General features: G+C 35.2%; 1 protein-coding gene across 4 annotated transcripts in view; it reads right to left on the reverse strand.

Annotated features, from left to right (window-relative positions):
- Positions 1–13,744, reverse strand: part of WDR11 (WD repeat domain 11) — a 107,292-nt gene that overhangs the window by 77,202 nt on the left and 16,346 nt on the right. For all 4 annotated transcript variants that reach the window (XM_058298273.2, XM_058298274.1, XM_058298272.2 and 1 more), the window contains exons 3-8: positions 9,616–9,769; positions 8,536–8,709; positions 6,159–6,345; positions 2,471–2,636; positions 1,937–2,051; positions 341–536 (exon numbers count right to left, since the gene is read on the reverse strand). In XM_058298273.2, the coding sequence (XP_058154256.1) occupies positions 341–536; positions 1,937–2,051; positions 2,471–2,636; positions 6,159–6,345; positions 8,536–8,709; positions 9,616–9,769 (992 nt within the window). The remainder of the gene's footprint in view (positions 1–340; positions 537–1,936; positions 2,052–2,470; positions 2,637–6,158; positions 6,346–8,535; positions 8,710–9,615; positions 9,770–13,744) is intronic.

Here is a 13,744-nt window from a genome sequence, read left to right on the forward strand (position 1 = left end):
GGTGGATGAGAATTGTGGTTAATAGTACAAATGCAAGAATGTCCTTCTGTGAACTAGAACAGATGTACATCACTATTAAGAGTGGTGGGAATGTGGAGTGCCCTGGAAAAGTATAATTAATATAACCTATGGACTATAGTTAACAGCAATACTGTAATATTCTTGCATCAACGCCAAAGATGTTCATTGTTAATAATAGGGGGGTATGGAAAAATATGCCAAATGTACACTATGGACCACAGGTAGTGGTAACAATTGGATGATATTTGTTTTTATATGATTCTGGTGTAATTTTTAAAAAGAGAAAAAAGAAAATGAAACCAACTATTAATTTTTTTACCTGTTCCGAGAATTTCTATTACAAACAGCAGACTTCAGCTCCCAAATCATGACCCTTCCGTCACTCACTACAAGGGCAGCTGCATTCTCATTGACAGGACAACACACCATACTGAATGGACGAACACTTTTAGTCACCCTGATTGCATCACACTGGCTTCGTAAATCATAGGTAAGCTCCTGAACCGGATCGGGATCTTAACAAAAATAGTTTTATTTTAAATATCAGAAAGCAACCCTATCAATGTCACTACTATTTGTTTCAGTTTAAATAAAACTTCAACTAAAAAGGACACCATTCCTTCACAAATGCAAAATTTGTCAAGATTGTCTTCACTTTTACAATTATTATTCATTCCTCCCAAGTATAAAAACATGACCATACACACCAAGTTTAATCTCCCAAATAACAACTCTGATCTAGATAGCTTGTTTTGAACATTTTCAAAATAAAAAAAAAATGCTTTGAAAAAAAGATCAACAGTGACATGATTAAATAATGAATAGTGTACTATAAAACCATCATAAACTACAGTTCTCTATAATAAATCTGAAATTAACGATCCTTAACAAAAGATGTGAAAAGCCACTTTCACTTTTACATAGCACAGTATTTCACAAAAACAATTTTTTTTTATCCAGGGATAAGATGGTGACCAATAACTGAATGCCCTGTAAGCTTATTAATATGTTACTTTACAATGGAAATTCCTAAAGCCGAGGGAGAAATCAAGGAAGTGTAACTAGAGTTTATAAAATACTATTTTTTTTTTATTCCTCTCCCCCTCCCCTGCCCTGCTGTTCTGCTGTCTATGTCCATTTGCTGTGTGATCTTCTGTATCTATTTCTCTTTTGTCTTCTTTTCTTGTGTTTCTCCTCTAGGATTCACCAGGATTAGATCCTGGGGATCTCTGATGTGGGGAGAGGTTCCCTGTCAATTGTGCCACCTCAGTTCCTGGTCTCTGCTGTGCTTTGCCTTGACTCTCCCCTTCATCTTTCTTTTGTTGCGTCATCATCTTGCTGTATGACTCACTTGTGCGGGCACTGGCTCACCACATGGGCACTCAGTTTGCCACACAGGCACTCAGCTCACCATCGGAAATTCGGCTCACCACAAAGACACTTGACTTGCCATGCAGCCACTTGGCTCGCTGTGTGGGCACTTGGCTTGCTGTGTGGGCACTTGGCTCGCTGTGTGGGGACTCGGCTTGCTGTGTGGGCACTCGGCTCACCACATGGGCACTCACACAGGCACTCAGCTCACCACGCAGGTACGCTTTCTCTTCTTCTTTCTCACCAGGAGGCCCCAAGGATAGAACCCAGATCCTCCCATATGGTAGGTGGAGGCCCTATCACTTGAGCCATATTCACTTCCCTAAAATACTATTTTGATGTATAAATGAGGTACATTATTATGATACCAAGAAATCAAATCATGGGGTTGTGTTTTGTATGCCCTGTACTGAAACCAAATTCTAACACTTTCTCAAGGCAAGAATAATTATTAGCTCTATGGTTTGGCTGGTATTGGCCAAATAAAGCTTTATAAAAGAATTCTGAAGAAAATTAGAATATTATTGTGAGATATAAAACTCACCTGGTTCTTCATTTGAAGTGCTGAGAACACTATTATAAGATCTTCGAATTCGTAAAGTTATACAACCATTTTCATGCAGACAAAATAAACCATCACGCTGAAAGCAGGGTATTACCTTTAAAATAGACGTTATATTTACTTTTAAAAACAAAATAGATTAATAGAGTATATAATATGAATCTCATAAACTCATACTTAGAAAATATGGGCAAAACAAACAAAAAATACACACGAAATCCTCCAAATATAAAACTAAATGAACACTAAAAAAAATCCACTCATAATCCTAAAAATTTTTGTCTTTACCCATGTAACTTAAATAGCTCAGTAAATATCTTCACGAGTCACAAGAATTTGGCAAACCAAATTAATCAGATGTGCAGAAAACTAAGAATATAAAATAATGTTGCTAATCTTTAAATGAATAAAATATAGAAAGTAGAACTGAAGACTTCAGCAAGATTACGGTTTTTCCTCTAAGAATAGTTTATCTATAATCAACTTTGGGGAATATAATCCATAAATTATAGGTACCTGTAGAAATGGAACTCCTGTTCGTTCAATTGCAATCACACCCACTGTTTGATTCACCTCAAGGTCAAGGATTAAAATCTCTCGAGGATAGAGTAACAACATGTGATTCCTTTTGGAAGGCAGGTATGCCAACTGAAGGCAATCATTGAGCGTTATGAATTCAGCACTAAAAAAAGCAAACATTTACTTTAGGCATCATGAAATGAGTCAAGACTATTCAGACTATTGGACTATTGGAAAAAGCTAATAAAAGATTTAATGTTGTACTTTTAACATAAAAATTATCAATGAAAAAATAAATACTTCCTGCAATAATTGGCATGGGCTAGCATCTAAAACTTAGACTTGCCCAAATCCAAATTAGGATGATAATATTATATAGATTAAGCAGAAACTTCAGTTATTTCAAAAATTTGAAAATATTTAAAGTACTATGACATATATCTGTGATACACTATAGTAACAAGTACTATACCGGCATTCAAAAGGAACAGTTTCATTTTACTTTTATTTTGCAATTATAAGTACTTAGACAGACTGGTGAAATCAAGACTCAGGATTAAAACAACATCATGTAGGGTATTTAGGGCCACTGGAGTAGGAGTCAATCTGTATGACCCTGAGTAAGTCACTTCCCCCGCTTTGGACTGTTTTCCCAATTACAAATTTAAAAGGATATACTACACTATCTCTAGGATCCCTTCCTGGTCCATAAATCAAAATGGTTCTCATATTCTACTTTCATTTACACATAAGCTATCTTAAAGTCTTTTTGAAACAAAGTAGGTCATTTATTCACCGGTATCACGGCATTTCATTGATGGAACAATATAGGGATCATAAAAAAACTGTTAAGAGAGTCCCAAAAAATCATTTAAGTAATTTGTGATTATTATATATTTAATCCCAACCTTTTTATATACAATATATTTCAACAAGAATAGATATAATAATCATGTACTATTTTCTTTTTACATAATAACTTTATTTAAAGAATTTGAAATTTAAAATAAAGTTAGTTTAGAGGACTGAGATTTGAATTGCATTAAATCCTGGCTCCACCACTTCTTAGTTAGAGGAAATTAAGTAACACAATTAAAACAATTTGGGACTCAATTTCCTCATCTATAAAATGGAAACAGTACTACCAGCCAGGATTGTGGTAAGATTACATGAAATAATGTATGTGAAAGCCCTCATAGCAGTTCTATTTGAAGGGGTAAATAATATATTTTTCCAATACTCAAGATACATATATGATCTGTATGAGAGAAAATATAACACCTTAATCATAACTTACAGAATAATTTATGCTGTGAAATAATCATTGCTTTATGACAAGGAATCAATGAAAAATAAATAGGAAGTTCTTTAAAACACTGAAGGGACAATCTCAAATTATTTTGAAACAATGTGGGGAATAAATTAGTGATTTTTAACCAGCCTATTATTCAATATACAAAAATTATACTTACATACAAATTCAGAATTATTTGCAGAGTAATTTATAGTTCTACCAATTTTTCAGATAATTACCCACAAAATCTAGATAAAATAATCTTAACTTATTACAAATAATGACTATTTTAAAACAAAGGCCAAAAAACCCTCCAAAGCAATAAAAATATAAGAACAGGGACGCGAACTTGGCCAATGGATAGGGTGTCCACCTACCACATGGGAGGTCCGTGGTTCAAACCCGGGACCCCCTTGACCCATGTGGAACTGGCCCATGCGCAGTACTGATGTGCGCAATGAGTGCCGTGCCACGCAAGGGTGTCCCTCACTTAAGGGAGCCCCATGCGCAAGGAGTGCTCCCCATAAGGAGAGCCGCCCAGTGCAAAAGAAAGTGCAGCCTGCCCAAGAATGGCACTGCACACGCGGAGAGCTGACACAGCAAGATGACGCAACAACAACAAAAAAGAAACACAGATTCCTGGTGCCACTGATAAGGATAGAAGGGGCCACAGAAGAACACACAGCAAATGGACAGAGAGAGCAGACAACTGGGGGGGGGGGAGAGGGAAGGGGAGAGAAATAAATAAAAAATAAGTCTTAAAAAAATATACATATAAGAATAATTATAGCTCAAGGGGAAAGAAATCTATTTCTAATGCATTAATTACATAAATAAAATTTCATTCAGTAGCAACTTCTTAAATAAATAATAGCTAGTGTTTACTAAATGAATGCTATCAGCCACTACTTTACATACTTAAGTTATGCTATTAACCCTAAAATACCCTATGAAACATTTTGAAATCCTACTTTAGAGATTGGAACAGTGGAATTTGAGTGAGATTAAGGAATTTTCTGAGTCATATAGCCAGGATTTCCCTCTTCCATCCTGGCCCTTAACATCTTTACCTGCACAAGAAAAACATTCATATTTTACTGACTTAGGAGATGGTATTACAGATAGGTCAGGAAAATGTTATTTAAAATGAAAATCCATCTGCTGTTTCAAAATTCTTGGTGTATTCAATAATCTCAACTTTCAAATCTTCATCGCATATTTTAGGAAGTAAAAATCAGAAGTCAAAGATTTTACTTGGTAAAAATCAGTAAGGGGGCTGGTTTATAAACAGGATTATGGCTGAAAAGGGTAGTCTCGGGATGTAAATGTCAACGAAAGAATGCTAGAGAATAATCTGGGAACTAAATAACATAGTGAACCTAGAGGTAGATGAGACTGTGGTTAACAGCCCAAATGCAAGAATGTTATTCTATGAACTTTTTAACAAATGTAAATCACTATTACAAGGTAGTAAGACTATGGAGGATGCATGGGAAAAATACAATTAATGTAATCTATGGACTATAGTTAACAGTGATATTATAACATTCTTGCATTAATGTCAAAGAAGTACTCTGTTAATAATAAGGGGTATGGAAAAAATATACCAAAAGTATGCTATAGACCATAATTAGTGATAATAGTTTGATGATGTTATCTCATGATCTGTAACAAATGTTCCAAAATGATGTAATGTGTTGGTGGAGAAGTATTATATAGGAAGTCTGCATGATTGTTTTCTAAGTTCACAACCTCTCCAATGAAAAAAAAAAAATTATATATATATATATATATGTATATATAAATTCAGTAGGGGGAGTTCAGCACAATTAGTGGAAACAGAAATCATGTTAGGGAAGCAGATGTGGCTCAAGCGACTGAGCTCCTGCCTACCACATTGGAGGTCCTGGGTTTGGTTCCCGGTGCCTGCTAGAGAAGACTAGCAAGACAGCAAGCTGGTGCACCAGGCTGGTGCCATGAGCTGACGCAACAATATGATGCAACAAGGAGACACAAAGAGGAAACACAATGAAAGACACAACAAAGCAGGGAGCAGAGATGGCTCAAGCTATTGAGCACCTCTCTCACACATGGGAGGTCCCAGGTTCGATTCCTGGTGCCTCCTAAATAAAGATGAGCACAGACAGCAAGCACAAAAACAATAAGGGAGGGGGCAGAAAATAAAGGAAATAAATCTTTTTTAAAAAAGAAATAATTTTAAATGCTGAATCTCTTCTTCATAGAATACTGCAATGAATATTTTTCCCATACATTCAAAATGAGAAACAAGAAAGGGTAAGATGAAGAGGAAAATCAATCTTAGTACGTGTCAAAATATTTTCATATATGATAAGTAGATGAATGTTGTGTGTTTTATATTTGTACACTTACCTAGGTTTCTCCTGAGTGATTAAAATTTTTACTTTATTAAGAGCCTTCTTGGCACCTGTGGCTGCAGCCAGCTTGTTATGAGCTGGACTGGAGTGTGGGCTGGATATGTACACCTTTTTCCCCGGGCCAGAAGGAGGCTTGGATGGAGAGAAGTCTGAGATGAACACAATACCCTCGCTGGTGAGTACTGTATTGAGAGAAGCAAAACTTTGATTAAAATTTAATCAATTTAAGCATAGATTTTTATCCAATACAATTCTGAGAGCAAAGTAATGATAATTTTAATGATATAGAACTGGCATGCTAGGTACTCATAACATAATGGGAATATTCTCTGAGTTGAAGAGAAACAGGTGGTCCATTACAATTCATCAGAGCCTCGAAACTCAGCATTCTAAATTAAATTTTTATATTGAAAAGATACCAGAAGGTTATTGGCAGAAAGAACAAATGTTTGGTCTTCCAAATAAATTCAGTGCATGGACTTTCATTAAAAACCTCTCCTCATTACAACCCTTAACTTTAAAACCCAATGACTTTTTGGAATGTAATATTTAGAACCACCACCAAGAAAAATTCCATATATAAGAGCCTTTCCTGTGATTAGTTAAGTTCAAATATTTGATTTGTTCATACTAAATTTTTTATGATTATCACAAGTCACTTGGTCTAAATGTATTCCCTTTTTTTATTTCAACATAAGACTGAACCTTAGAATGTGTAAAGAAGGTACTAATTCTTTCAAAGTAGCATATAACAGTGACTCACTAAATGTACAAGAAACAAAAATACCCAAGGACAGCAGCATCATGTCTAGCAATACAAATGATGCCTTCTCATGACAGAAAAAATAATCTCTGTCAAAACTGAGGCTAATTAACATAGGTACATCTGAGCAGAAAGACCTCGCTCTCAGCAGTTAGGGAAGATGCTTTAAACAAAAGGGACAAGAAGGCACCCAAGAGTTAAGACAATCCTAGAACATTCAATATGAGTATATCAAGGATGTTAAGTGAACTAGTACTTTAAGCTATATGGTTCTCTCATGAACCAAATTACAGTAATAAAAAGCCTTGTCTCTCCTTTTCAAATTACAGAAGCCTTCTTTCAGGGTCCAACTCTTCTGCCTTCCTTGGTGTTGTCTTCCCTCCCAGACTTTGTCAGCTAAGCCAGCCCTCTGCTGTGTTCCCACAGCAGTGCATTTAAGTGAGCAAATGAGTGAGTGAGAGGCTGTTTATGTATGCTTACAGTTATACACATTGATGTATGAAAAAGCACTAACCCTGTATTGCAGTTAGTTATATAGCTATGTTTCCCATTTCAATTTCTATTTCTCTGCCCTCTTATTCCTCCCTCAACACACACACACACACACACACACACTCTCATGTACACACTTCTCTCAAATATTGGTGGATAAATGTTAGATGTTTGAGTCATTCAAATATAGAGAAAACATCCTTTGCTAAAGCTGCTAACCTTACCTCCTTCAAATTTTTGATCAAGTATCTAAATGAGGCCGACTGTGACTACTTTATTTAATACAACAAACAGCCTACTCCCCCCTCCATCTCCATTGGCTTTATCCAAAACTTTTTTTCCTCACAACGTACCACCTTTTAGTATGCTAGAATTTATCAACTCTTTATGTTCACAGTTTGCTGTCTGACTCCCTCTCACAAGAATTTGAACTTTATGAAGGCAGGAACCCTCATAATAGTTCACTGATCCAGCCCAAGCTCCTGGGACAGTATCTGACATATAGTAAGTACTCAAGAAATATATGGTAGATGATTGAATAAAGATTTTCCTCAATAATTCAGTCAAAATATGTTATAAATAAAATCTAATTTTTGATCAGGAGCTCAGTAAAACAGCAAAAGCACACTGGCATAAACAACTTCTGCCAGAAAAAAATTCCCTTGGGCTTATTCTGTTCCTTACATGCATCTGTTTATGGTACTCAAAACTAATGGCATAAATTAAAATGATTTTTTTTAAAGGAAGAACTAAATTTGGACACAGACTAAATGATACCCTTGGTTCAGGTTCTTTAGATGCTCTAGAAAAACAAATTTAATTAAGTGTGAATTAGAAAATTATTGCAACTCTTTCTCCCCCACTAGTCTATCTACAAAACAGTCAAACTATGGCTTGCTGATTTAAATCTCTAACTATTAAAATACTTGCAAATGATATAGGATTATTATTTAGTAGAAGCCACAGATATTTGGCCTAGATGTATTTCACTTTGCTCAACTGTTTTAACATAATAAGTACAGAATGTGTATATATGTGTGTATATATATGTGTGTTTAGCATTAACTAAATTAAAAATGCCTCATTTAACTCATTTTACAAAGCAAATAATACTCACAAGTTAAATGTGAGGGATCGAAAGGGTCAAAGGAAAAAGAGAGAATGTTATCTGCATAGCTCTTCTTCCAAAGTTTGGTGCCAGTATCTGCATTCCATAGTATAATGTAATTTGGTGGATGGATAGCAAGCAGTAAATCTCGGGAAGCATCTTGATTCCACAACCACTGCACATCTGTAAAGCCAAATAAATAAATAAAAGTGAAATTAAGAAATCACTCACTTAAAAAAAATAAAATAAAAAGAACTTTGCTAACTTGTCCTTGATATTTAGGTGGATTTTTGGGTAGTTGTTTTTTTTTTAATATGCAGTGCTTTAAATCTGAATCCTCCCACCCAAGAAAAATGTAACACAAATTGCAGAGGAAAGGCTAATTTTATATAAAAATGAATCATCTTGTTAAAATCTCTAGGTAGAAATTTTCAAGCAATTTGAAATATGACTTCAAAGAACATAAAAGGCAATTTACACTATTACTTAAAATGTTAAAAAATCAATACATCAAAGATTCTTCTAATAATGTTTTTGCAGAATTAGCAAGACTGCAGTTTTTCATTTTTCACAATAAGCTAGATAAAAATCTAGTAAGTACACAATAAATATTTTTTAATGACTTAAGATAGTCACTCAAAGTCTTGAGTTTAAAAAATACAGTAATGCCATAAGTCAGTACTATAAATAAGCAAGATGCAAATGGTCTGTGTATAAATTATAATAAAATCTTGACCATCTCTACTAATGGAAGTAAGCAGTAAGGGCTAATTCAAAATAGGAGTTCGGGCTAGTTTACTTATAGCTTAGATTATAAGATTATTTGTATCAGTTTAATTTTCCTCATGTTGCTTGTCTGACAGTGAGTTGAAATTAACATGTATTGCCAAAGCACAATCAGCTGAGATTTAAGGAAATATGCCCAGAAGTGTATTGATAAAGAAGCTAGATTCGAATCAGTAGAATAGGCTAAACATCATAAAGAGTTGACCGTGAAGTAATGAAATTTCAAATGAATAGGGGAGAAAAAAAAAAAATACCCAAAGAATATATAAATACAAGCACTTAGCAGAGCACAGACTTCCTTACCCTGAATAGGTTTGGCGTGCTCTTGGATCTCACACTGAGCTACTCCTGCTGCTACATCCCAAACAATGATCTTTCCATTGACATCAGCAGAAGCTAAGCGCAAGGAATATGGTGAACCAATGTTATGGTGATAATTTTCCCTGGCCCATTTAACCTGGTATCAAGAAGAAATCAAATCAAGTAAATATTTGTACTAAGTGAAACAAAATGTGTGTAAAACATCAACCAGAAACCACACTACATTTACCTTACAAAATATAATTTCGTTAGAATAAAAACTTGTTTTCCATCTTGACTGTTATACATTTTAATTATTTGTGTTATTTTTAAAAGTTGTAGTTAAAATATTTTTGAAAACGTCACAATTTTCCTGCCTTTGTAATATTAAAAATGATGCCTAGTCTTAATATTTTGGGAAATTCAAGTAAAAACTCCAGAATACCATGAAATTAGCTTTCCTAAAACTAATTATGGGGGAGTAGATGTAGCTCAGGTGGTTGAGTGCCTACTTCCATGTACAAGGTCCTGGGTTCAATCCCTAGCACCAACTAAAAAAAGTCTAATTATGATAGAACATCTAAAATCCTAAACTGCTAAGAAGAATGATTTTCTGATTTCTATTCTCATAATTAAAAGAAGACAACTTAAAGGTACAAAAATCTTGCTGGGAGAAAAATGGAGAAAAATACTCTGGTTCTTTCCTAAAATTGGAAAAAAGTAACCACTTTTTCTCTAAAAAAATTTTATATCTGTATACCTCTAGCAACATCACAGGAATAGAATTTTTAACTAAAGAACACAATAATTCCAGGGTACCTGGTTAAATTCCTGAACAATGAATACTCATAAAGGTGATAGGATAAGGAATAAAATACATAGTCCTCACCATGAGCTAGGCCTCCCTGGCTGTTCTGTCTAAAAGAGGACACTACTTCCCTCCACTCTACCTCAGCATCTTGGTTTCTTCAAAGCATTTACCATTCTAATTTGTAATTGTTTGATGGACTGATTGACAGTCCTACCACCAACACTTGGACTTGTAAGATTCAAAGAGCAGATCACATAGGCCTTGTTCACATTTGTATTCCCAGAACTTTGCATAATGCCTAAAGAAGTTGTTCAACAAATGTTTAATAAATGTGTAAACACCAGAAGTCTTCAAATACGAGTGTATATATACACATGCCCACATAGACATATGTATGTGTGTATATATACATATATAGATACAAAGAAACATAATGTTGAGGTAGGAAACCAACTGCAATAAATATTCATGGCAAAGATGGAAACAAGAGTTTTCTGAATCTCAGTGTTAACAGGCCTTAAGGTTTTACTGTGTAATAAATATATCTTTTCCTCAGGTAGGAATTTTTTCAAGAAATATGTGTCTGTATACGTGTGTATATAATGTATGTGTATATGCTCAAATGTATAGGCGTATATATTTTATATTTGTGTGTAGTGCTTGGATTACATTTATGTAACCCTCAAGCAGAGTATGTGTGTATATGTGTGTGTAAATATATATGTGTTTTTTTAAAATGTTTTTGTTTCTTTCTTATCTTTTTTTTTTTTTAAAGAGAAAAACAATCTAAACACATCACAAACTGCTGAAAACCAAAGATGAGCAGAAAATCTTGAAGGTAGCCAGAGGGAAAAAGATGCACTGCATACAAGGAAACAAAAACAAAAATTACAGCAGTCTTATCATGAGAAATTATGAAAGTGGGAAGAAAGTGGAGGAATATCTTCAAAACAATAAAAGAGAATAGAATTGTCAAGCCAGAATTCTTTACCAAGTGAAAATATCTTTCAAAAATAAAGATGACTATGTGATTATACCAAATACTACTGATTGTACACTTTGGATGGATTTAAGCTTTATTAAAATGTATCAATAAAATTGATTTGCTTACAAACCAAAAACAAAGGGGAAAAAAATACTCTCCCAGACAAATAAAAGCTGAGAGAATCAACCGATATCAACCCTGTACCTCAATAATTTAAAAAAGTTCTTTAGGCAAAGGTAATATGATACTAGGTAAAAATTTAGAGCTACATAAGGAAATGAAAGATCCAGAAATAGTAAAAAAAAAAAAAAAAAAGAGGAAAAAGAAGGTAAATAAGACATTTTTCCCCAACAAAATAAAAGTAAAAACCTGTATCTAACATCAAAATTAACAGTAAAAGATTGAATGTCTTCTCCCCATAAGTGAAAAAACAAGATTACAGAATACAGTATCTTATTTTTCTCTACCTATACCACACATGAAAACCAACTCAAAATGTATCAAAGACATGAATGTAAGCTCTATAATTATTAAACTCTTAGAAGAAAATGTTTAAATCTTGATGTTGGGGCAGGCAATGGCTTTCTAAGATATGGCAGCAAAAAGACAAGCAACAAAAGAAAAAATAGGTAAACTGTACTACAACAAAACTAAAAGTGAAGACAAGGAGCAGGTGTAGCTCAGTGGATGAGTACCTGCTTTACATGTACAAGATCCCAGGTTCAATCCCTGTTACCTCCAAAGAAAGAGAATAAAAGAAAGTGAAGACAACCCACAAAATGGGAGCAAATATTTGAAAATCATTTATCTAATTAAGGACTTGGCTAATAAGTACATAAAAAGATGCTTAATATCACTAGCCATTAGTGAGAGGGAAGAGGAAATGTGATGTGGAGGCATTTTTGGGACACTGAGTTGCCCTAAATGATATTGCAGGGTCAGATGCTGGACTTTACATATCCTGCCTTAACCTACTGAATGTAGAGAGTGAACTACAGGGTAAACTATTATCTATGTGGTGCAGCAGTGCTCCAAAATGTGTTCACTGAGTGCAACGAGTGTGCCACAATAATGGAGGAGGTTGTTGGTGTGGGAGGAGTGGGGTAGGGGGTGGGGGGTATACAGGAACCTCTTATATTTTAATGTAACTTTTTTTGTGTGATGTATGTATCTTCAAAAAAACACAATTTACAAAAATGATGGGGTGGGGCGGTGAGGAGTGGGGTATATGGGAACCGCTTATGTTTTTTATGTTCTCTTTATGTTTTTTAATGTAACGTTCTTTGTGATCTATTAACTTTAATTTAAAAAAGTGAAAAAAAAACACCCACAATGAGATACCACTTCACATCCTGTAGCATAGCTATAAGGAAAAAGGCAAATGACAAGAGTTGATGGGAAACGGATGTGGCTCCGGTGATGGGGCCTCTGCCTGCCAAACGGGAGGACCTGGGTTTGAACCCTGGGGCCTCCTAGTAAAAAAGAAGAAAAGAAAGTGTGCCTGCATGGCAAGCCAGTGCCTGTGTGGTGAGCCAACTGCCCATGTGGTGAGCTGAGTGCCCACACAAGTGCCCACATGGCAAGCAGAGCGTCTGTGTGGTGAGCCGAGTGCCTGCACAAGTGTCCACGTGGCAAGCCAAGTGCCCGCGTGGAGAGCCACTACTCGTGCAATGAGCCGAGTGCAGGTGAGTCAGTGCCCGTGCAAGTGAATCTTGCAGTAAGATGATGACACAACAAAAAAGAGAGGCGAAGGGGAGAATCAAGGTTAAGCGCAGCAAAGACCAGGAACTGAGGTGGCACAATTGACAGAGAACCTCTCTCCACATCAGAGGTCCCCAGGATCAAATCTTGGTAAATCCTAGAGAAAAACAAGAAGAGAAGACAAAAGGAGAAAGAGATACAGAAGATCACACAGTGAATGGACACACACAACAAAAGCAGCAGGAAGGGGGAGGGAGAACAAATAGGGTGGGGAAGGGGGAGGGGGAGGGATAAAAAAGAATTGACAACTATGTTGAGAAACTAAAACCCTCATACACAGCTGCTAGGAATGTAAAATGATGCAGCTGCTATGGAAAACAGTCTGACAGCTCCTAAAAAGGTTAAAAATAGTTACCATATGAGCCAGCAAATCCTTCCTAGGTATATATTCAGGAGAAATAAAGACACATTCATACAAAAACATGTACATGAACGTTCACAGCAACCACAGGTTATGAATATTATTATTCATAATAGCCCAAAAGCAGAAAATACCTAAATGCCCATCAATAACATAAAATGTGCTATATCCATTCAAGGAAATACTATTCAGCCATAAAAGGAATGAAGTCCTG

Source organism: Dasypus novemcinctus, chromosome 6 (assembly GCF_030445035.2).
Source record: "Dasypus novemcinctus isolate mDasNov1 chromosome 6, mDasNov1.1.hap2, whole genome shotgun sequence".
Taxonomy (NCBI): Eukaryota; Metazoa; Chordata; class Mammalia; order Cingulata; family Dasypodidae; genus Dasypus; species Dasypus novemcinctus.